The sequence below is a fragment of the Pezoporus occidentalis genome, unplaced genomic scaffold (genome assembly GCF_034315485.1).
Source record: "Pezoporus occidentalis ecotype Australia unplaced genomic scaffold, CSIRO_AGI_Poc_V1 ctg5, whole genome shotgun sequence".
Classification (NCBI taxonomy): Eukaryota; Metazoa; Chordata; class Aves; order Psittaciformes; family Psittacidae; genus Pezoporus; species Pezoporus occidentalis.
Window position 1 is genome coordinate 1,396,574 of NW_026915835.1, and position 25,573 is coordinate 1,422,146.

The window sequence follows — 25,573 nt, forward strand, 5'->3', positions numbered from 1 at the left end:
AGCCAAAGCAATTATAGTTCTTTTCCCCTGATCTCCTTCCTCCCACTGCCACCACTTCATTCTCTTGGGTGCATGCATTAATCAAAAGAGCAAAACCTCTTTAGGTCAATCAGTTCTTCCCTCCACCCTCTTTTACAGGTTTTCTCATATCCTGTGTTAGCTGTCTTGGAGCTCAGCCCTTCAGTCCTCTTTGTACTGAGACCCTTCCCTTTGAGATCAGTAAGATTTGGCTTAGCTGCGTCTCACATGTTAGGTTGCTTATAGGATGGTCGTCTTAATGCTCCTTAAAAGGTGCTATGAAATGCAAGAAACCCCTTGAGGGTGCTGTTTGAAATATATATTCTGTTTCACTGGAATAATTCATTTGGTTTACAGACATTTCTGAACAGGACTTGAGATTTTACCAACTTCCAGTTTTCTTGGTATCTGTTTTAACCACTTTTTGGGGACTTTGTGCAATATAGAGAACAGTAAGGTATCTTTGATACTAAAGTTACTCGTTAATGCTGGTAGTTTGGCTCTCTTGTGACAACGCATAAACCCAATCTTGTCTCTGTAAATTTACTATGGGATAAAGTAGCATAAACTGAGTGTTGTAGGAGAGCAAGTACTGAGAGATGTTTTGTTTTCCTCTCCATAATTACTGTCACCTACCTCTTGATGAGCTAGACTATGCTGATACTTGCAGTGTCATATCAAACTTGTAGTCCCTATATCCTGGTTTTGGAGTGTTTAATATATTACTGTTTTTCTGGTGGAGAATACAGGAATCCAGAAGTGAGCAGTTACAAAGGAAAAACTTAGAGCAAACCCCTGCCTGTAGAGATGTGTGGTTGCAGTCTGTTATTGGAGGTTTGTCTTGCCTTATGACAGGTGTTTTCCATTGTTTAAAAATAAATCCTTATGTAATGAGGCTGATTTGGTCTAATTACATCAAGCTGGTTTTAAAACATTTTCTAATTTTCCTAAGCTTTTGCCTTATGTCATGTCTAGCAAGAAGCTTGAGCAAGTAAATCCAGGCCAATGCATTTTAAATTGCTTTCCTTTCATCCTTTCAAAACTAGTTGCTTCTTGACTTAATTGAATGTCTCCTTGTTGTCATTTTATCAGCTGGGAAATACGAGCACTTGAGAGTTTCACTTTCTCTTTACCAGTAGTGGTGAATTAACTACATGGGCAGAAACAAAGGGTAGGACACGTCAGTGATTCCTGGGAGCTTGGAACAGCAAACCATGCTCCCCAGCCTCTGTGTTTAGTGGCGATGACCATGCACATGTACCACTATGGAGAAGCAGGTCTTTGCTATGAATATTACTGGTTGAAGATGGTCCTGGGATCCATATTATGTTGCTAAACGAGGCCGTGCTTTCAGACATGTTCCTCGTAACAAGACCTGATGTTAGGATAAGAGACCTTTAGAGAGCCCATCACGGAGGGATTTTTGGAAAGACTGTCAGTTGGTCACCAGGAAGCTCTGTGTGATGGTGTTATTGTGGCCAGTGGTAGTAAGGCCTGAGTTGCAAATAGGCTTCTCCCCCTCTTTGACAGTAACTACGTACAGATGTCATCTTTGCAAGGCCAAGAACTGCTGAGTTCTCACAAGCTTGGCAGACTGTGCAAGCTCCCTGTGAGCTGCCTTGGGGTCACTGTCCTTTTTTGGGGGGCCCAGATAATGTAATTTGTTTGGACTTCAGTAGATGGCAGGAAGGTCAAGCTAAGCATTTTCCCAGCAGTACTGAGGTGGTGGTGAGCAGCAGTGGGTGGAGGTGACTAAACTGGAAGCAGAGAAGGAGCACTTCTGCATATCTCCTTGTTGTACAGAGATGTGGGAGGTTGTGGAGTTTTTTGCATCTTCAGAGGCCAAAATGGCTACATCAAAAGTAAAAAGTCAGCAGAAGGTTGCACATTTCGTGTATTTATTTTGGTGTGTATATGTTTGTGTATTTGCACGTACACATACAAAAGTGGGGATAAAGCATGTTTATGTAACTGCAGCTTCTCTGTGTATGCGTGCATCTGTGCAGGCATGCAGAGTAGGTGCTGTGCAGTGAAGCAACTTTACCTTGCTTCTGTCTACCTGCAGTTAGAGTAATGCAGTTTATCTGTGAGCTGAGGTGTTAGTAACCCAAATTCAATCTGAAGAGTTTCAAAGCCCTACAGATAACCAAGGCTGCTAATCACATAACCACTTCTGAACATTTACCCTCGTCTTCTCTTATGTGTCTAATGTGCCAAAAAGTGCAATTTGGACAGCTGCAGAATGGTGTTTGACTCCACTAAGAAGTTTCCATAAGAAGGTCTAATCTCTGACATGATTTGGAGAGGAAGGGAGTGCCAGCATTGTAGCATCCCATCTCCCTAACCTCTTCTTATACCATGCATCCAATCTATGGAAGTGCAAGATTCAGTTATTTTCTTCCCAGGAAGATGGGGAAGTGGGGGTTAGGGTTTGGACCTTTGCTTCCCCCTAAAGTGCCCTTGCTCCCTTGCTTTAGGGCAAGTTATAGATAATTTTTCCTGTTGTCTCTACTTTGCAAGAGCAAACACTTTATGGGGAGGTGACTAAAACCTAACGTGGCATTTTTTTTGCCTGATCAGATTGGGGAGGCTTGCTCTTTGTCTTAGCAGATGTTCAGATACTTTGTGCAGAGCTCAAGAGCTCCAGCAGTATTGTTGAGGAGGGTCTTCCTCCCCTCAGTACCTTTTAGCTCCCTGTTTAGGACTGACCTTTTAGTGGTAACCTGATCTTTTGTTGCTGCAGCATAAATCAGTTGCTTACAGTGTTCAACTGCTTGCACATTTACAGTGATTTGGGGCTACCTTTGCACATTGAGCTTTTTGCTTTTAGGAGAGGGAAAAGAAGCCTCAACCATGCTAGTTTTATTTAGATTTCCTAGCACTGGTGTGTTCAACAGCTGTGTAACATAAATGGGCTAGATAAAAGGGACTTTTACTGAAACTATCAGGGAACATGGGAGGTTGGAAGAGAAAGGTTTTAAGGGGTGGAGGAGTCTGTAACCAGTGCTGGGACCATTACTGTTAATAGGCTGGAAAGAGTCTTGCCTCATTAAATATTCAGGATAAAAGTGGTAGTTGCCAGAAAGAGAGATGAAAATACGATTTTTTTGGTGATGGCAAAGAAGAACTTGTTGGTTATGTTTGTGCTTTGTGCTCTCTTTGGAATAAATGTGCTTTTATGTGGAATTTAGGGAAAGGGAGGTTCATTTCACTTCTTTTATATTGACTGAATTGTGCCAATTTGTTTTGGTTTTATGCTTGTTTATATTTAACAGATGAACCCTGTTACTCTGTCCTCCTTGCTGTATATATACTGAGAGCCCGTGGTGACACAGGCTGCTTTGCAGCCCAGCTTCAAAACAACGTTTTATTGATACTGATGATTTCTTTGTCCTTAATGAAAGCTCAGCAAAGGTCACTGTTGACTTTTATTATGTCAGCTGCTTTTTGCACAGTTTCCTCAAGGCAGCATGGATGCTCTCAGAAGATTTCAGGCTGTTCCTTGTGTTGTTTCTTCCTCGGTGATGCCCTCTTACCATGTTGTTTTCCTACCTCCTTTAATTTGTGTGAGCAGTTGAAAATACTGAACCTTCAGAAACTTCTTACGCCAAATAACATGTATTAACTTGCTCTTCTTACTCATCACTTTGCCAGCTACAGATGCCCTGGGTCCGAGGACGTGGTTCAAAGCCACTGTACTGTGCAATTTCTTGATATTGCTGAATAGGAATAATCAATCCATGAAGAATGCCAGAGGACTCTATTGTTAGCATTTATGCTTAGTGTGGACCATACATAAAGATCATCATGGGTTTGGGATTGCTGCATTACGAGAACGGTGATACCATTCAGCTTTTCCACCCTTTTGAAGAAAACCACACTTTGTGATGTGTTATTTGTACAGTATCTTAGAAAGATGCAACTCTGCAGAGGCTGAACTGGCTCTGGCTTGGTCTATCCCTAACCTCCACTGGTAGAAAGGACTTAGAAACTTGAGTGAAATGGTGGTGGTACCTTCCATGTGTTTGACCTCATCCAGGATGGTTTTCAGTCCTTCAGTCCAGTATTTCCAGGTGATGTCTTTTTTCTTCCCTATCCTCTCATTTGCTCCCTTCTTCCTCCCACATCCAAGGTGTGTTGAGAAGGGGGCTCAGCTTTGCCTTTCTGTTAAGTCCCAGCTTTGGCATTTCTAGGCTAGAGCTAATGCTGCAGACTATCTTAGCAAATCAATGGGAAATTTCAACCCCAAGTCATTTGTCTCCGTGCTGAGTTGAGTCATTTCTGCAGTAACTCAGGGTTCAGGTGTGTATTTGAATCTTAAAGCAGCTAAGCTGGTTCTTAATTTTAAATGTACAAATGTTCTTACTAATTTCACAAAAAAGGGAGCTCAGGATGATTGCAGCCATCTTTAGCAGTGCTGTATGGGACTGGATCCAGTAGCTTGCTGGCTGGAGGCATCTTTCAGCTCAGCTGTTGTGCTCTCAGTACTAAGACTTGAACCTTCCAAGTTTATAGCTGGCTTCTTCAGCAAATCTTTGGGTTTGTGCCTCGCACTTTGATGCCTGCTCCACCTGCTCCACCATGGTGCAGCTGTGTTATTTCTGCATTACAGTGTTCAGATGCTAAGGCAGGATGGGCTACACTGGCTCGTCTTGTCAGGAGTCGAAGGAGAAATTGTGGATTTGTTACTTCTAGTTGGAGCCTAGTTGCAGTATTGCAGCTTCACCATTGGGCCCTAAAATGGTTCTGGAGATGTTTCTAACAAGCTTTGTTGAACCACCTAAACAGGGTTAGACTTCAGTGTAAGGTATATATGGTGAAGAGCTGTGGGGAAAAATGTTGTGACATCTGGCTGGAAGGAGACCTACAACGTGTCTTCTGGGACAGCAGAGTAGCAGTGTACTAAGGGTTAATTCAGCCGAATGTGCTTTTTGACAGACTGACTGAGGAGATTGTTTCTAGATGTTGAAATCAGTATAAGAGGGGAACTTCCGGAGGGATTGAAATAATTTATGTGTGTTCAGTTTCAAGGATTAAGCAAAATTCAGATGTTTATTTATATGGCTTTGTCTGAATACTGCTTTTTATACTACAACAGTTATTAAAAATGAAAGTAAAACCTTACTTACTCTGTAGTTCTGAAAACGTGATATAAATTTTCTGGTAATATATACTTGGTTCTCTTTCTTCTGTGACTATTTGTATGTAGCCAAGCTTATTGTACATGCGACTACAATTTATGCATTTTATGCTGTTTGCAAATAACTTATTTTCTACTCACAGATGTACATAAAATCATGCAGGAAAATAAGTGGCATTCTATAGTAAAAACAATAGTCTTGTTTGTGTAAGCCTATAGACAGCAGGATCCTGTGATACTTGGAATAATGAAAGCACACTTTATAAAAATAGATTTTGAGGAGAATATAGCTGGTTTATGATTGTGCTGGCTTTTGTGAAAAGCTGCTCTTGTTTTCTGTATGCCAGAGAAAGTTATATGGGTTAAAGGACAGTACTTTTGCATTATTTTGCCATGCTGTTGTTGCCCAATAGATCATTTGCTATTACTGTGTACCACCAAAGAAGTAATGAAAATTCCCTGTAAATAGTAATAGTTTGAGTACCTAACCTCTGTAAGGTTTGATATAAAAGCTCACTAAATTCTGTTCACTCACTTGTCTTTGACTTTGGTCATAATATTGTGGTTAGATGTTCCTTTTCTTGTAAGAAGAAGTTGTCATTTGACTTTTATTTATAGATTCCTTTGGTTTTGGGGAGGGGGAGAAGGAGCATTTTGCTGTACAGTCTTCCATCACTGCATCACCATGGTGCAGGATCCGTAAAACAGCTTTCAATGTCTGTTCCTACAGCCATATCGGATGATTAAGAACTTCATCTTCATGAAGCGTGACTGTTCTAACTAGTGTGCGTGAGTGTCTTTGAGATGAGATGTTTTATACTGCTGCTGGCTTAAGTGGTATTAAATCATGATGATTAGTTTTGCATTAAGGGTTTTGTTATAGGTTTGTTTTCTTTTTAATAAAAAGCAATAAAAGATTTTTTTATGGCTTTTAGTAAGTTTGCTGGATCTTACACATGTAGTGTGCATCCTGGTAGTGTAGTATTTACTGTAAAATATTAATGTCTTCCAGAATGATGAGTGACTATGGAAAAATATGCCAGTTCCTAATGCTCGTGGGGAACTTCTAAAATCTGTCTTACAGTGCCTGTACTTCCAATTTTCCTCATACTTCAGGAGCTTATTAGGTAGCCTGCATCTCCAACACTTCATCTGCCCTGATTTCATGTGGACACTGTTAATTGTTACTGGCCTTAGAAAGTTACTGGACTTTGTTCACACATGTGGTTTCCATTAATATAACGGAGATGATTACAAGCCCTTGTTGTGTTCCAGCTCTGGTTCTCTCTGGACAATTAGTTTAACCCCTGTTTTAAAACAAGTCTCCATTTGGAAGCTGAGGAGCTTCTTTTATTTGCCCAGTGATACTTTGGAGTGAAGGAATCCTTTCACTGATTAGAAGGATTGACTTAAAATACTATTATTTAATCTTATTTGAAAGTTACAATTTATTTCTAGGCAGTAATCAAAATAGAAGTTGTACTCAAATATTTATTTTCATACCTGTCCTCTCTTCTGAAAGAGCTGGTATGTCCCTATTGACACAGATTCACCCACTTCAATTATGTCTGCAGGAAATATTAAACTGTATATTATATGACCATGTACTTTCTTTTCAGGCTGGTGTACAGAACGGTAGGAGTCTGGGATGGGCAAGTTGGTCTTAGTTGCACTGTGCTGGTATGCATGTGTAACTTCTTAATGGCATTCTTGTCTTCTAAAAGGTGAGGCCAAGTAATTACGTTTAGTGAAGTTACCCACGATTATATGGTTGCAGTGCCAGAGCCTGCTGAAGTACGGGGAAAACCTTCTTAAGTAGTCAAGTCATCCTGCAAAATGGGAAGGGCTGGGGTTGAACAGTCATGGTTCCCAAAGCCCTTCCTTCTCTGTTCATTCATGTAGCTCTCATTAATGCAGATATTCCCTAGTTAGGGTTGTGGCTACTCTTCTGAACCCTTTAGCAGCTCATTAAATCGTGCTTTGGAAGTTGGGGAGGTTCTCCTGTTTTCATAATCTTGGGTTTCCTGATTTCTTAGAGAGGTGGGATCTAGAGGTTTAAATGCTCTGCCATCACGACTTAGGAATCCGGGAATACCACAACCTATATGGGAAAAACAGCTGTTACGTTTCCTAGAGTGAGGGAGTATAAGCCTGTGACATATGATCCTCCCTAATTAAATTGCTTGGCACTAGGGAGAGGAAGATGCTCTTCATTTTTTTTTTGTATTTCAGCCTACTGCAAAAACAAGGTGAAGTTAAGTCTTTTGTACAAAGGCAGATAGTCATCCTCACCAGGGCACTGCAGTCACCCAAAGGCTTTAAGGAGGGTCTCAGTCTGGATGGGTGTATGTTAAACCTCTGCCCCTTATTCTTCTGTCACAGCAACCCTTAAGCAGGGGCAGTTTAAAGAAGTTTGATCTAAACATTAGGCACCATATATTTTGCTTCCTTAAAAATGTATGGATTTAAATTCCTAGGCACCAGCATCCCTTAGTTTCCCAGTTTTAGGCACCTGTTTCTGTTACTGTTAGATTACGTTCTGAGCTCGCCTTTTCCCCCAGCAGTGACACAGGCACACCGCTTTCTAAACTCATGTTAGCCAGGTTTACATTTGGCGCTGATGAGGAAATGAGGACGTGGGAGCTGTGTTCTCCCAACCCTCAGTGAAGCTGTTTACATTCCATAGTTCGGAGTAGGTTTTTTCTTTGCTATTGTACTGTGCAGTTTTTTGCCTGTTCTAATTTGCCATGACGTGGTCAGTGCTGTTTCCTTCCGGCTGCTTGTGAGCCTGTGGTAGAGATAAGGATACGTTTACAGTGCATTTTTAACAAGTAGCCGAAGATCTGCTCCACGAAGGAACTCAGGACTCTCTGGATTGTACAGAGCTATTTATTTACTAGTTTCATCTGTGTGGCACTGTGGGAATCAAGTTCTAGAGCGTTTTACTCTCAAAATAACAACTTGACTAAATTTGAACTGTGTTTGAAGAAGAAAGGTGATACACATGAGAGATCCTACAGCTGAATAGGTCAGTCTGAGTTTTGTGGTTTTATGTTGAATATAACTTAAAGGTGAGAGTTACGCGTGAACGTGAAAAGTGTATATATGAATTGAATGAAAAGATGAATTTTCTTTTTGTTTACTTTTGTAACTTTCCTTTAATCTCGTGCTTTTAATATGAAACACTCTGAAACTGATGTCTTACTTCCTGAAGCAGTTTTAAGGCAATGAAAATTGTCATGTATTAGTAAGAGTAATATCTCTGATGATACAAAGGTATCTGACTTGCTTGGAGTTAGATGGAACAGTTATAGTTCAGAGCAAGCTTTGTTGTGACTGCTACTATTTCACATTGCTAAAGGAATCTTTTCTTCATTAAAACTGGATTATTTTTTCCTTCCACAGTGATAAAGGCTATCAGGGTGGGAAGAGCAACTCAGGAAAGGATTTCCCTTGGGTTTGTTTCCCTTTGAGAAGAGAAGAACCCGTGAACACTGATGATCTAAGGAATCCGAACACTGATACTCGGTTCATTTTGTGATCCTGCCTCTCTGCCCAGCTGGACCTCAGTGGCGCTCTCTGTTCTTTCACATCTGTGAAGCTTTTTCTTCGTATGTGGAGCTGAGACCTGGGAATGCGTTATTATGGCAGCAGTTGTACAGCAGAATGAGCTTGTGTTTGAATTTGCCAGCAACGTTATGGAGGATGAGCAGCAGGTATGGGACAGTGTAAGAAATCATGTTCATGCAAGTTGCTGATGGGAATATTCTAAAAACACAAGGAAAAAATGTGGTGTAAAACACAAAGAAGCAAACATTGAGGTCATTATTGTTCCAGCAGATCTTTGTGCTGTTTCGAAAGCTTCCTGTTGCTTCCTGTAACTTGCATGGGCAGAACAGAAATTGGTTGAAATGTTCTAACTTCTACAGTATTGCAGAGACATCCTCCTCCAAAATGTGTTTTTTTCTGTATCACTGACTTATGCCAGTAGACTCAATCCACTTGTGATGAAGAATTCCCCAAATTCTGGTATCTGACAGTAGTTTTAACCTAGTGTGCTAGGATAAAATGCTGAATAAAAGTCACACTCCAGATGACTAGAAGGAGCAGTAGCTATTTGCTCACTGCTTTTTGCATATCGGTTTCTAAATTGTGTTACTGTATGCCAGCTATTCAGAAATAAGCTTCAAAGTAACTTAAATGGGTTTCTTTCACACTGCAGGGAGAATATGTCTGTTCTTATCTGAGTAGGTTCTCAGTTAGGAGTTGATTATCTAAACCACATCCTGTGAGTCCTGAGGCTTCAGCAAGGTACTCCTATTGTAAAAATCAGGCAGCTCCTTACCAGATGGTGGCTAATAGCAGGGTTTGCATTTATTAACAAGAAATTAGGTGTTTGGCTATTGCGGAGAAACAGCTTGTAAAAGGCTGTGATGCACTGCAACGAACTGTTCCTGTTTTTGTAGGTGTGAAAAGCATTGATCCTCCTGTCTTTCAAAAATACTTTTGGCTTTATAATCTTGTCTCTAGTTTTCTGTATGGCCAAATATGTGACTAGGTCAGTGTCCAGTTTCTGCTGTCAGAGTTATGTGATCACTTCAATGAACTGAGTGTTATCTCTCTAAAGTGCTAACTCAGTTTTGGGTGGAACTTGTAATGTAACTTCCTTCCCTGTATTTTTCCAGAGCTTGTGGCAGCCTAGGGATTTAGGTATGGGAATTGCACAAATGTAGCTGAAAATGAGCCTTATTTATTACTGCTGTTTGTTGTTTGTTGCTGGCTTTGCTTTACAAGCTTATGGGAGAGGGAAGAATTGAGATGGGGAGGGCTACTTCAGTGTGGTTTCTGGAAGGGGTAATGCGAGCAAACATGGTTTTGTTTGGTTTAGTTGTGCATTCTACCTCTTGCAATTCCTTCAGATGTTCACCTGGAAAAGCTTAAAAATACTAAAGAGTACTCAACAGGGCAGTAAAAACTCCTTAAACAGGGCTTCTTCCAGCTCCAGAACAAACTCAACTTTGGCATTTATCTCGTAACCCAAATAAACCCTATTTCAGATGAAATTTAAGGAAAGAAGGTGTCCTGTAGCATATTCTCAAGATGACAAAATGAAACATTTGAAAGGCCAAAGGGAGAGAGCGCATAGCACAAGGTCCATCACTGCAAAGAATCAGATGCAATCTCCTCTTAAATCACTGGATTAACTTCCTTCAGGTACCAAAGATGCAGGCAACCAGTTAGCTGGCTGCATGAAGGTAGATCTTAAATACTCACTAGTAGAAAAGGAATCCTGCATAGGGAAAGATCTGGGAAGCTGGAGCAAGATTCAGCTCAGACAACGATTTATAGTACACTGACCCAAAAAGATTACTCATTTCTTATACCTGGTTGATCTGTTTCTTATAACGTAGGTGATATTGCTATTGCTACTCCTGAACGTTTTAAGTTCTGGACAAATTGGGAATGGATAACATGATTTGTGTACTTTGCAAAAAAAATTAGGTCTGGAATTGCTTTGCATTCTTCAAAAGCATTTTGTCAGCTTTTTCAGTATACAGAAGGTGACATATTTGTATACAGGTATCATTTAATTGATCTTTGGATAATTACTTTTGTGATGCCCCCAAAAGCTGCATTGCAAGAGCTTTGGTACTTTTTGTCAAAGCTTTGCCTGGAGCCCTGTAGTGCCAAGAGCTGTCAGGACATGGAACAGCTGTGAGGAGAGGGTCAGGGTCTAGATGGCAGCTACATTCAGTATTTCAGGGAAGTCATCATTCATGGCTTTCAAAAAGTTATTTTCTTTCTAAGCCTTGGTTAAACAACCATAAATTATGAGCAGTACATTTGCAAATGTAGGCATTGAGCAGTGGCAGACGCCAGTGGGAGGAACTCAAGTCACGTGGCCCATGTGAACAGGAAAGGTTCTCTCTTACCAGCTTGATCTTTTTCTGGTTAGAAAATAATGATTTATTTTTTTTACTTGGAAAGTTCATTTATCACATTGCGTTTATATGGTGAGGGAGAAATGGGATGATGTCCTCATAATTTTGAGAGGGGAACAAGCAGCTTGCACTAGTGCTACTGATAACCTGTCTGGCTGATGCTACATGCCAGAGATCCTGGTTAAATGGAGGGGCTGCTTTTTTGTTGTTGGTTTGGTTTCTTTTTGAGAGGGACTGCACACGTACATCTGGGCAGGAGCTCCTACAGGCTTGGCCTGAGTCAGTGCCACTGTCTAAAACTGCTTTTTTTCATGTCTGCAGCTTCTCCCCTCAATGTCTTTTCATTTAGTCCTTTGTTAACTTAATGTTATGTTTGATCAGGACATCTAAAAAGCTGAATAAAGCAGCCACAGAGGCTGTATCCTTACTAGGAAGGTTTAAATGGTGCCAGAGTCACACTGAATCATCGCAACCATTAAATTGCCAGCGTGGTCCCCAGCATGACTGCTCTGTGCAATCACGTTCTTTCTCAAGTGGCTGATGCATGTGGTAACCTGTACCTGAAGATACCTTCTGTACCTCTGAGGGATGGTTCTTTCTTCCCTTCTTCTGAAGAAGAGAGATCCAGTCCAATCCCTGAGGTTGGGCTGTGACTTCTGTACCACCTTCTTATACCTCGGTTTGCTTTTCCACATTGCCTGCTGTTGCCATGGGCTTTCTGAAACATAAGTCACCTGGTCAAGGCCCAGATCTAAATTTTTTGTCTATTTCCAGCTCTGGCAGAAAGTCCTCTCCTTATCCACTCTCTGTTTATGAAGACTTTAAGGAAATGATTGTGAGACCCATACTGAGGTTATCTGCTTGGGAAAGCAAGCAGCATTTACCTGCTTCCAGAATCTCTCTGTGAAACTTGGTGATTTGCAGATGTTGGCCATGGGAATGCCTTGAAAGTCCAGAAGCTGCCTCTGCTGTTGGCACAGGAACCTCCACTGAGAGAAAGCCAAAGCCCATTTTCTAGTCACCAAGGTCACTTTGCTGGTTTGTTTGTTTAATAAATGGCCAGTTGTATTGCAAGTCTGGATTCTGTTGCTCTGTTAAAAATATCGGGTTTTTTTCACTGAGATTTCTTTCTTCTTTTCCCTTGTAGCTTTTCCCTGCTCCTATCTGTCGTATGCCTTTCTTCCCACCCATCACTCACTCGCACAACATTTATTCCACACCAGTTAGAAGCTAGTCACTGTATTCCTGGAACAAGTTTTCTTCCTTAGAGGACTCACAGTATGAGAAGACGGTACCTCCAGAACAGAAGAAGTCCCCTTCCTTATCTTCCATTTCCATGACCAGGGTGGTGTTTTGATCTTGTGTCAGTTGGTGATAGATGATGAGAAAATGTTCAGAAAAAAGAAGAAATACTTTGTCAGCCTGTCAAACACTCAAGAGGAATTTTAGAGCAGAAAGAAATATTGCCTTTGGCACCTGAGGAAAGAGGGCTCATTTTTCAGGGGGTCATCACGCATGAGCAATGCTTTCAAGGACCTCCTTATGGGATCTTCCACGGGCTTCAGCATCTGTCTGAAGCTTTGCAGTCTTCCAAATTGTTAAAGGTTGGTCTACAGGAGCAGTTTGTAGATGAACTGCAGTGAGGAATTTGCTGTCTAAGACTTGGGAAGATTGCAGTAGTAGCTCAACTGTTTTATGTGTGCAGCAGACATGGGAGGTACACTGAAGCCAAGCCAAAGCTTTGACAGAGTGAGGGTGTCATATTTTAACTATATTTTGCATGAGAAAGATAAAGCAGCAGAAGTAGGCAAAAGGAGAAAATACACAGATTGTTCTTCTATGGATTTATATATTGATTTCTTGAAAGTCATTGCTGACACTTTAATTTGGGACTCGTTTTAATTGTGTAATACTTTGCACTCTTCCTTTTTTTTTAGTGCATGTAGAATCACCTTTGCATTAGAAATAAATTATTTTGTGTTCATGCTATTAGAGAGGTAATTTAATTTGTCTTAATCGAAACACTACCTTCTAGTCCTTAATTTAATGTTTTCCCTGTGTGTAATCCTCATTACACACTGCTATCAAAGGGAGCCATAGTAAATACGGGCTCCTCTGAAGCTCTAAATGTGTAAAAAACTTATTCATGTGTTGTACAACAGCAGAGCCACAAGAAGGTTTAGCTTGGTTCTCAGTTGAGATTCAGGCGCTGTCAATGAAAACAAGAACTTTATGGAATTACTGAGGGGAGATTTTCTGTCTCAACAATCATGTATACCTCAGCATACAGGAGTGATAGCTTTTAAAACTGCCTGTTAATGAAATCATAACCAATTACAAATATTGTGCAAAAAAGTGATCATTTCTGCAAAAATATATTTCAGATTAGATTTGTTTGCAGTTGTGTGAATGCTTTTCTCTCCAAAAGCATATGCTTCCTTCTGTACAACCATGGCAGGAAAGAAAGTCCATACATTGTAAGGTATGAGTTGGAAGCAGGTGGAACAATGGACCATAGGAAGTGATATTTACTTTGACTCTTCCAGTTCAAAACTAATGTAAACTTTGTTTACTGATGTAAGCAAAGCCACATTTAAAGTGTCTTACCACAAGTGAATGCTTTTCTGTTCATCTCTTGTCTTTTGGAAGCTCAGTGTGTCAGGAGACTCATTGGACGGTGCGGGGCCAAGTTCAAGCCACAAGGTACTGCCCTGCCATGGCGATTCTCTGTCTGTAGACAGACACAGTGGCTGTGTCGGAGTGTGTGAATGATGGTTGCTTCTAGACATGGTCAAAATACAGTTTAACCTTGCAGAGCAGATCACATCTGATCACATGGATCAAATCAACTGCTGCTGAAGTGTGTGACAGCAGCACTGTTCAGTACCACAGGAAACATTTTGGTCAGTGGTGAGGTGTACTTCAGTGACACATGGATGCTTGGGCTTTTGTAATTAGGTTTCACAGCAGAGCGATAAGTAGGGTGTAATATAAATAGGGCTTTGAGAAGCTAAGCTGAAAGCATGTGACAGTTGTTTGGTTTTATCTGTTTCACTTATTATTCTGAAACAGGTTTTTTTTCATGACTTGTCCCCACTAAAGAATAACAGCAGTCCTGGAGCAGGTTTTGCCTCTCCGGGTCCAAGTCAGTGACATGAGTGTCAGTCATTAGAGAAGGACAGAGCTGAGCTAAGGTAACTTTTTTATCCAGAACAAGCTAACGTGAGGGTCATCCTAAGCACGGGCAGCTTGATCCGTTGCTGCAGATGCAGCAGCTCTCAAGCTGGTGCAGCTGTGAAAGCAGGGAGGAAGGAGCACTTCACCTCAGGCGCATTGGGCAGGAAGCTGGGCATTTGTTGCTGAGTGTAGAGGAGACAGACGCCTACAGCAGAAACAGACGCCCCAACACCTCCACCCACCCTTTTGTAGTCAACAGAGAGGAATAGGTGTTTTTAGGGCATGATTCATGTTGTAGCACAGGAGCCTCGAACTGGGCAGAGAAATAGTGCCCTAGAAATAAGCATTTCTCTGTTGGCTCTGGAGGAGGAGCCTGGGGTTCCTAGCTCAAGTCTAAGCACTGCAGCTGCCTGAAGTTAGGCAAGATGAACTTCACCCTTAGCGTCTACACACTAGAGCAGGATGAAAAGACAAAAGTTTTATTTGTATCTTCCCTACCTAAAACTGATGGTTTTGACATGCTCAGTAGAATACTGAACAGGTGCTTGAAAAGCATGTGCTGTACTTGCTTGCTGATGACGAGAGCCTGAGTGTTGTATGTAAACCTTTTTTATTATTTTTGATGTAGGTACATATATGGATGTACAATATATGTAACCTACATCCTAATAGTTACATACTGCGGTATATTACTGAAATTGAGGTATTTAAACTATTTTAGAGCATGAATTGGGTCTCAATGATGAGGCTGTAACGGACCATGTTCCTTCTAGTGTATGGAACATACTGTTCAAAATAAAACCTTTTAATGCATACAGTATTAGATTTTTCTTCTTCTTTACAGTGCTTTATTTTTTTTATTGATGTGGCTTTTATGTTATCAAATCTGTTTATTTTTGCCTGGAAACAAATAGGAACAGGAATGTTGGGGGTCAGTAAACAAACAGGATGCATGCACATGTGAACATGATTCTTTCTGAGGAACAGCAGGGACCTTGTGGCCACCAGTGATGTCTGTTTTTTCAGCCCCAGCATGATGCAGCTTTGGACAGAGTTGGCCACAAAGGTGTGGGGTGGAAGCTGACTCATTGCTTGACACAGCATACACCCATCATCTGGCAATGTGATTGCACAACAGGGCTTTAACTCGTCTGCCCTTTGTTCATGTTTATTGATCTCCTGCCATGTTATTCTGGTTTGAAGCTTGTGTTTGGTAGAGTAGACGGGTTATTTGCTGTTTTTTTTGGTTTTGTTGGAGTTTTTTTGCTTAGCAAACTGTCCATGATAGAAGCCCATACAAACACTAGTTCTGTTTCTTAATTCTTCCTTTTTTTTCCTGATTGCCCTTTACCACAGTTGTTGCTGAGACATGTTTTACAAAACACAGAGCAATGTAAAGTGGTAATTACTGCCTTTTGAAACTTCTAATCGCACTTTCTACTTTTAGTACTTAAGTTCCAGGCTCTTCCCTAGGGGAGGCTTACTGCCATTGCCCATGTCTGTGTTGAGCCAATAGCTCTGATACCATGTTCTCTTAGTGGCTATGTGTGTAGTGGCAAGACTAAGACATGAGCAATCCCTAAGCAAGCTCATAATCACATAGTGGTTGTTTTTTCTCGTGTGGTTAAATAAGTAACCTTGGCCCATGCGTATCTGTGCTTTTCTGTGGAGGGTGAGACCAAATGTAGGTATACCGGTTTTATCAGAAACATGTTTTAGCAACTTTTGGATTTGTTTTTAAAGAGAGAGAAGCTTAGAGTTACACTAGACTTTCTTTGGGCCTGCTCTGCAATCATCAATTGTGACTTTCTTCCTGTAAAAAGCATTCAAAGAGACTCACTTTGGAAAATACTGTGTCTGTAGTAAATGGTATTTTCTGAAAACCTCTTCCTCTTGAATGGCTGTCTTTTCAGAGAGTTTCTCTCTTACTAATATATTACTGGTCAGCTTGATTTCTGTTTTCCCAGCTGCCTCTTTTCTCCTGTGTGTGATGCAAAATAAGTATTGAGGCAGAAGGATGATGTCTGAAAGCAGATTTAGGAAGGGAAGCAGTGAGGGGGAGTAATGTCAAGTGACTAAAACTGTAAGAATTAAAGAGGGAAAGCATTACAGTATGTATATGAAGCACTCCTTGTTACATTCCTTGCTCTTGTAGCAAGCATCCCCAAGTGATTTTCAACTAGTGTCTCATGGGAAACTTGGTGCCTGTGAGAGCTTCGTCCAGTCCTGACAGCTGCAGGACTCCCTTGCCCCCAGCTTGTTGGGGAGAACAAAAGATGAACGTGCTTGTGGCAAGTTGTGTGCCGACTATTATTGCCAACAACACTGAGCATTTACTGTGCATTGTCACTCCTCTGTATCATCAGCTTTTGTGCTTTGAAATAATGTCCTGGGGGTCTGGTGTTTCCTACCCGAGTAAAGCCAGTATATTAGATATTAGAGTGATGCTCAGCCTCTGGCCCATAGTGGGACACTGCTGCTACTGGAGTTTATGTGCTAAAAATCATCTTCTTCTTTGGTACTTTCTCCTGGCAATCTAATATTTGAGCAATGTCAAACAGGTCTGTTGAAGTAACAGTAAGTTTAGATTAAGGTTAAGATTGGATGTAGTCTAACTACTGTTATTTTAATATTCTTTTTTCCACCCCTAGCTTGGTGATCCATCTATTTTCCCTGCTGTCATCGTGGAGCATGTTCCTAGTGCAGAACTCCTACATAACTACTCTGGGTTAACCTGTGTGGATGAACCTAGTGACATGATCACTGAGAACTCTCTGGACGTTGCAGAAGAGCAGATCATAGAAGATGATGATATCACCCTCACAGGTTAGCAATAAAAGTACTTCTGTGCCACATTTTTGCACCAAGATGGTTGTAGCTAATGTGGAAAAAAGGCTTAATGACAAAATCCAATAGGAAACAAACTTACAGAAGTACTAAATGCTGTTAATTCTGTACAAGACAGAGAAAATGGCATTAATACTGTTAGCAGGTGGCTTGCAATCCCAGCTGCACAGTTGATAATGGTGAAGAGCTCCATCCATCAACAGATATTAAGACAGAGTCCTGCTCAGAGTACCAACAAGATTTTTCTTTGCCCTTACATGGTTTGTTTGCTCTTATTTCGTGGTTATTATGTAAATATACATACCAAAAAGCAGGAATATGCAGTTTGAGTAGCTGTGCTGCTTTTAGCTTCACAAGGGCATACAATTAGCCATAAAATGTGCATGTTAGCTTGACTTGCTGGTGTAAGTACGAACAACACAGTATGCATTTTGGATCTTTAATAATCTTATAATAATGACTCATGCCTAAGCTACAGATGTTCTATAAATTCTGTTAAAAAGGTAGCCCCAGTTCTCAAGAGCTCAGAGATGCCACATGTTGTAAGAAACCCCTCGCTGTGTTTGAAGCAATTCTGCAGAACAAGCCTGGAAGGAGGGGTAGATACTTCACAGAGAGACCTGTTTCTGCATCTTCTTGCAGCCATTAGGCCTCACACCTGGACTGTCTCCAGGGCTGGAGACAGCTTGCTGGTTTCAATCATGCTTTTGACATGATTTCCAAAGTCACAGTCTGATATGATCTTTTTCCACCAAAAGCAAAACAAAAACTCCACAAAACTTGACATGAGGAGCAGTTCACAGAGTAAACTGATGTGAGCTGGTCTCAGTAAATGGGTTTATCTGATGAAAATGGCTCCTTTTTTTTCTTAGTAGTGAATTAACTGTGAACAGACTGTGACCGTACACATCAGCTGATTATTCAAGAAGGTTGTACGTACTTAAACATCATTTCAAGTTGAGACCTCTTGCCAACTATTCCCTTGCTATTCACATTAATTATTCACAGTGCAACTGGCATTTCCTCACACTGAGTTTTTCACAGCGGATTGTTTTTATGAATCCATATTCACTGTAGTACATTGTGTGTGAATTTTTACTTGCATGAGTAATTGTGAAACTCCACTTTTGTGAATGCTCTTGTTAACATTTTTTTTGGTGCTGGTCACATGAGAAGGATTTGCAAATTGCTGCCAGAGACTGAAAATACGTAATCCTTGTAACCAATGGTGTCCAAGGGTTTCTGGGATACTTTAGAAGCAGACAAGCATGGTATTGTTCCCATCATCCATTGTAGTCCAAGCACTCTGGTTTTCTTTAAAGTCAAAGTCCTTAGGAAACCAGAGCTGCCACTTTGCAGAGGTTGTTGTTGTGAAGGAAATAGATGTTCTGTAATTCTGCTTTTCATGCTCTCCATCCTGCTAGCTAGTGCACATGCTGTAGGTGTCCCTGGACAGAGAAGTGGATGAAACCAGGCCAGGCAGGGACCAGCACCATTGCGGAAAGCTCCTGTTCAGGATGCAAGGCAGGCAGCTGTCTAGCCTGACTCAAGGGGGGGCAGAATTTGAGCCCCCAAGGGTGTGAAGGCACCCCACAGGAGGTGAGAAGAGGACACTGAGGAAGGAGCTCTCTGCCTGCTGCATGCAAGTATCGGCTGTGGCCGCAGCTGCCTGCTTGAGCTGCAGGGCTGCCATGGAAGAGAGTGCAGCTTGTCATAGGCTGCCTCTGAAATGGGGCTAATCATAACTGAAATTTCCCACCTACTCTATATTCCAGCTGCTTTGTTTTTTTTCCCCTCCCTTCTTTGAAGGTCCCCTCTTGTTTTCTTTTCATGGGGTGTTTGGCCTCAACAGTGAAATGTGTTGTTTTGCTCTTGAAGTTTGGACCATTCTTTTCAGTCACTTCCACGTTATGCGTTTGAGAGAGGATCAGACCTACAAAGCCAGTACTAATTCCACATTAAAATATTCGTAAGGCTGAAGTTCACAGCAAAACGAAACTGAAACCACCATGATTTATGACTAAACATTACCAAGAAACGGCTGCTTAATATACAGGATTTGTAAAACTTAACCAGTTTCTCAGTACTGCTTCATGGCTCTGTCATACGTTAAGCTTCTCTTTTCTCCTAAAATAACAGAAAATAACAGTAGGTCTCCTGAAACTGAACCAGTTAGTTTTTAGGATCTATATGCAGAAAGATGGACACTGGTAGGTTTTGCCAGGTCTAGGACGTAGCTCCCTTCAATCCCACGGCTACTGCACATCGGTGATTACTTACCTGTAGTATAAATTACAACCTACAGAAAGAACAGCATCTGCTTCACATGAAACCCTGCTAAAAATCAGCTTTTTAGTTACATTACCACTCAGCCTGTATTTTTTTTCTCTTCTCTTCAAAAGCACTCTTCCCTGGAAAAACTACGATGCCAGTTTGAACCCATATTACAGGATTTTGAATGAATAACTATCATGTAATAAGGGATGATTAACAAGATAAAGTGGAGCATTTGGCTTTGAATGAAGTTTTATCTTGAAAAGGAATATTGAAAATGTTTTTCTTCCTTTTTAAGAGGAATATTGAATTGCTACTCGTTCTCTGAAAAATACAGGGAATAATGGTTTATGCAAACTAAATTCTGGGCCAACTTGTCTTCTGCTCTTTATGTACCTTAGTGGTGTTTGGATGTAGGATGAGGGAAGTGGCTGCACTGAGACAGTTCGGGGGGTGAGATAGGAGGGACAGAATATTTGTGCTTAGTGTGAATAGTGAGCATGGAAATGCGCATTTTCATGGATCAATAATGGTCTTAGTAACCAGTTCAGGAGTTACTTTACATCATTTTGAAGTTCAGCAGCATTTGGCTTGTACATTTTGTGATGCTCTAGCATTCATGGCATGCACCAAGCTGCTTGGGTATGAGAATGAAGGCAAAGAGATGTTGGGTACTGCACGCCTGCGCAAACTCATCATCTTTGGTGATCATTTATGACGTTACAAGGAAGTCCAAAGGAATAGTTTGGTTGAAACTGAACTTCATAGTGTTAATCCATAAGGATTTTGAGTTGACAAGGTGCCAGCTGTAAAACAAACAAACCCCAACAATGGGTATGGTTTCAGTTACTGTGTAAAGAAATTATTCACTGCTGCACATAGCATCTGGTTAAAAACAGTGAGAGCTTTTTCATACAGCTCCCCAGTGAAATGATTTTCTTTGCAAACTGTAAAGCCTCATTTTAAAAAGAAAATGAAGGGTCATGTGTAAGTCTCCTGAAATATATGGGCTCTTAAACTTGGTTTTCCAGTGTTCGCTAGCAGTCAGCTGAGAGATGATACTGAAAAGCAATTGCTTAAATTTAACAGCCAGCTGTTCTGCAAAAGGGAGCTCTGTCCGTGTTTAATGGATCACTCTCTACTTGTAGCACCTCTAGATTTCTTCTGATGTTACTTTGAGACTGTGAGGCCCCTGGTTTTGTCTATAATGAAACCAGCAGTGAATTTAAACACAGCTATGACTAGCACAGCCCTTATCTTGGCCTGCACAGGGAGGCGCCTACATTGTCCACTGTCCGGAGGCACTTCCCCACCAGGGAGGCAGCAGGAGCAGGATGGGATCACCAGAAGCAGTGTGGAGCTTTCAGAAAGGCTGTAGGCAGGACTTGGTGCTGAGGTGGGGAGCTTCCAGCATGAGCCATAGTTTCTTTCTGAACCGGGTGAGGAGAGCAGAAGGCTGTGTTTGGGCAAGCCTCACGCCAATGGCAAGCGCTGCTGATTCATAGCGAACCCGGATTCACAGTAACTGGGCTGTAACTGACGTGCAGATACCGAGGGTTACACTTGTGGCTGGTTCAGATAAACAAGAACTTGTAAAGTACCCTGGGGAAAAAAAAAAGTGAAATTACTTTTGGGTGTGGTTTTCCCTTTCCCCCCCCCCCCCCCACCTCCTTCCTCCCTTTTTCTTAATAGTTCACCCCGTTTTTCTTCCCCCATCTTTTTCCTTTCTCATTTCCCCCATTTCCTTTTTTCCTCTTCTTTCCTCCTTTTTTTTTAAAAAAAAAAAAGTTTCCACCTATTTAATATAACGTTAGAAACCTGATACTTCTCAGAAGTCACCTCCCCCATTCTTTCAGCTCTGACATTGCCAAAGTGTAACAAATAAGCCATTTCATCCCAATTCTTCTTAAATTTGTGTCTGTATCGTAACTGCCAGTGGTTGGAATACCTTTCTGCAGCATTAAGGGAAAAGCTAAAATAGCAGACACCGACTTGCCTTTGGTTGCTGAGTTGGTTATCTCCAAGCACTGTCTGAAGTTGAGTAGTGTGAATTAGCACCTTGCTGTTAGTAGGGCAGAGAGGTGGTGCCTCACCTCCTCTGTGTGGTGCCCCACACCTTGTTTGTGTTAGCTCTTGAGTTCTTGTAATTCAACTTGCTAACTCAGCAGTACCCCCCAAACTTGTTTTCAGCCATTTTGTAAAACTAAATTGACTCTCTGTGTGATCAAAAAAGCATGAAGCCTGGCTTGTGTTAAGTGTTGGGGATTTGAATCATGAACCAGGAAGAGAGATGGGAGGAAGAACCACAGCCCTTGTTTTTTCACCAACAGGGAAATACTAATTTGTTTCAAAACACCTTGTGAAATCATCTGCTAAGAAGAGGCTTGGAGGGTGTTAGGAAGAGCATTAATGTGGTTACAAACCTCATTTTTGCCATTCTGTGGATAGACAAGACCTCTGGTGCTCCTTATGTTTTTTGTGAGCATCAAATTATATTAATCCTATGCTTACATTATTTGTATGACTATTATAAGTTCCTTTTATTAGTCTTGGAAATGGATGGTCAACTTCTAGCTACACAGTGTAACGGTGATGTAAACCTGGTGACCTCTCCCTCTCCTGACAATGTTCAGAGTGAAGAATTAACACAGCTCCATCACTTCAGCACCTGAAAGCAAGCAGGCAGGTTTGCTTCTCACACAGTTCTTACTGGGGAAGGAGCAAACAGTTGCTGCTGTCTCTTCCCTGCCTGCAGCACTGAGGACCAGGGAGTACCACTGCTGGTTTTTAAGTTGTATGTGGCAGTGTAAATTAGCCCCACTCCATGGCTTTGGCTGAGCTGCATCAGGGTGGGTTACCTTCCTGACCATTCAAAGCATGCCAGAACTAATGACAGCTGCTTTGGCAGTGCTGTGTGCCTGTATTTAGGGTAACATCCTTATTGTGGTCTTTGTTATGCTGGTAGATGATATGGAAGGTTCTCATCCAGATAAAGTGGAACCAGAAGTGACCAGGTCAGTGCTTCTAAGCCAAGCATGAGCATGCCTGCAGTCTGCCTGAGCTGCGCTTGGTTCAGTCTCCTCCTCAGCTGGCCAGGCACTCCCTAAGGATGCTGTTTGGTTCTTGGGGCTGAGGGGTCTGTGGCGGAGCTCTGAGCCTGCATGACAAAAGTGTGAGCAGTTTGCTGCCGTCTCACTCTATGGCTTCCCAAGCCAGGCCCTGAGTCCGTACTCACCACCTCCCCTTTTCCCTTCATGCTGTCCTCTCCAACTCTGTGTCTCTCATTTATTAAGCCTGCTTGGAGATGTCAGCCAGCAGTTGCAGATCCTTAACTATCTGAATGTCTATGCAGGACGGGGAGTGGAAGAGGTCCTATAGACAACAGGGCAAGTTGTTGTGTGGGTCATGGGTTCCCAATGCTTGTCTACTTTATTCTGTCTTAGCCTGAGCCTCTGATTCTTGGGGCATGGTAGGACTAATGTTGAGGAAAAATCCAGAAGGTAAGGATGAGCCTTCTCCTGAGCTCTGTGTGCTGCCCGTAACTCACAGCTGGGTGGAGGAGGTAGGACTGATGTGTGACAGTCTGCATTCATCTTTGCCATCTCCTACTGATAGGATTGCTGGAGTTGTAAACGCTTGGGGTGAAACTGTTTGTTTTTGCTTGGTTGTTTTTTTACTTGTTTGATTGTTTAGCTGATGTTTTGTTTTTTTTTTTTAAGTGCAGAGATAAACCTCTTGCTTTTATATGAAGAAGAAGTGTTCCAGGGTTGTTGTGTGTTGTGTTTTATGGTGCATTTTTTCTTGCTCTGTCAGTCTGTCTCCTTTCTTTTTTCTTTTCTTCTTTTTTTTTCTTCTTTTTGTTTTTTGTGAGTGCCCCACCCCAAATTCCTCAAAGCTAAGCAGGGAGAGAGGGCATGAAGCTGACTCATGAGCAGGCTGAGAAAGTAACTGATGTGCCTTATGGAGGGGAACACCAATGCAACCCACTGTGCCGCTTGATAAATGCAAGTGAATTCCCCAGTGTGGCTTCAATTGGTGTCAGAGGATAAGGAAGCCTGGCCCCTGCATTGCTATCCAACAAAGATTAACTTCTAAAAGAATGTGTTGAACACTCCCAAAGGTTTATGGTACCAGAACTAGTATCTAACTTACTTGTCATGCTATATTTATATTGAAAAAAGTCCTCTGGTTTGGTACTCCTCCTCTCAAACCAGTGTTATCTTCTTGGACAGCTGTTATTTTGCAAAGTGATATTTTATTGGTTGTTTTTGGTGTGTAGCTTCAGATGACCTTAATTATAAATTGGTGCTCAGGAGCTTTGGATTTGTCTAAAGGACACCATCATAAAATTGATGAGGGATTGTCCAGTAGTCAGACTTTTTGAACAGTTTGCCAGCCCTCCGTATTGCTTTTCATGGTTTATGTCTGCTTTCCAGTGTGATTCTGGAGCCTGCACTGTTAGCCCTACCTGTAATCCCCATGGATTTGAATGGTTTAGGATTCAGTTACACATTCAGATCATATTCTCTCTAATAAAAATTGTGGATTATTTTCTGATCTGTCCTCCAGGCTAAATGACAGGATACTTTTGGTGAGCATCTCTTAATTATGGAATTCACTTCCTTTGGACCACCATAAGAAGAAATCAGCAATGCTGTTTTTTTTTAAAAAGATACTGTGTGAAGTATTGTTTGTAGTAGTGATGTTTCCTAGGGTTCATGTGTGTTGTGTTTTACTGCATGTGCTTGATCAGGAAAGGGGATGAGGCAGAAACAAAGGGTTTGTGTTGGTTTTGGGTTTATTTTTTAATTCACACAATCTAAAAAATGTAGTGTATTAAATAAGGTAATTCTTGCAGTGTGCATTTTCTCCCCAGCTAACCTGTTACTGCTCAGCTAGTTGAAGATCATGTTTGCCACTTATTTTTCCCTAGAAATGAAATAGGAATAAATACATGTTACGCTTTAAGTCCAGTTTGTAGCTTGTTAAGAGTTAATTTTTCTCTCTTGCTTTTAGTTGAAGCATCTTGTCATAATGGAGATGAGACAATGGAAACAATCGAGGCTGCTGAAGCACTTCTCAATATGGATTCCCCTGGTCCTATGTTGGATGACAAAAGAATAAGTAAGTTTTTATGAAAGCAAATCTAATCTCTATTTGTCTTGCTTAGTTGTGAAAGAAAGATGGATTCAGTGCACCATGATTACATGGAATTGCTAAGATCATTTTGTTTCCAAGTAGCCTTGTGTGCATAGTTTGGATAACAGAAGTCCAGTGTTGTAGACAATGATTTAATTGCTTAGCCAGAGTTGAACAAGTAAGGAAAGATGTAAAAAAAAAAAAACAAAAAACAAAAGCACAAACAGCCTTTAAAAGTCCTTGTGGCTCTGTGAAAATATCCCTGCTGTCCCTTTCTCTTAAGCAACTATGTTTGACGCAACTGAAGATGATGATATCGTGTCTCCTATTACACACGTGTCAGTCACGTTTGATGGGATCCCTGACGTGGTGGCAGTTCACCAAGCCCCAGACGCTTATGCTGAATCACCAGAGACTCCAGAACTTGAACAACCAAAGAAGAAAAAAGGTAAGATGCTACTGGAGAACAGCGGTATGGAGTAGGAGAGCAGTGGGTGGCATGCTTGCCTCCCCTGGGGGTGTCTGAAACCATTCTGGGTGTCAAAATGACTGAGCAAGAAATTTCTCAGCTAGCAATACAGAGGAGATGTGTTCTTACTGGGTAGTGTGAGCACAGATGCTAGCGCTTAGATACTGATGGTGCTGGAGAGGTAGCAAAGATGGCCGGTCCCACAGGAAACATGAATCTCTGCTTGTTCCTGTTTGTAGTTTCTTCTTCAGAGCAGAATGGCAGTACAAGCTATAGAACTTTTGTTACTGTGAAAGCTACTTTAATTAGCTCTTATTTAGCTTCAGGTAAGAATATGGGATGTGAATGAGAGGATTTTTAGCTTTTGTTAAATATGAACGATTTCATTTTAGGTGTTTTTAAAGTAGCTGCATGCTGTAGTAAGCATTAGTCCTGTTTATGGTAGATAACATTTACATAGCATCCACTGAGTGATGCTCCATTGGAGCTGGTACTGTGCCAGAGGGTAATGAAGTGGTGTTACTCAGACCTTCTGCTCCCGTTTTCCTGTCCTGCTCCAGCATGGAT

The 25,573-nt window shown here is 41.4% G+C and overlaps 1 protein-coding gene across 4 annotated transcripts in view; it reads left to right on the forward strand.

Moving 5' to 3' along the window:
- ELF1 (E74 like ETS transcription factor 1) overlaps positions 1–25,573 on the forward strand; it is an 88,177-nt gene that overhangs the window by 41,657 nt on the left and 20,947 nt on the right. For 2 of the 4 annotated variants that reach the window (XM_062636842.1, XM_062636840.1), the window contains exons 2-5: positions 8,564–8,874; positions 16,929–17,103; positions 24,415–24,522; positions 24,821–24,985. In XM_062636842.1, coding sequence (XP_062492826.1) covers positions 8,803–8,874; positions 16,929–17,103; positions 24,415–24,522; positions 24,821–24,985 — 520 coding nt within the window. In that variant the 5' untranslated portion in view covers positions 8,564–8,802. Of the gene's footprint in view, positions 1–6,764; positions 6,883–7,761; positions 8,187–8,563; positions 8,875–16,928; positions 17,104–24,414; positions 24,523–24,820; positions 24,986–25,573 lie in introns of those variants that run through there. The other 2 variants (XM_062636843.1, XM_062636841.1) reach the window with 2 other exon arrangements.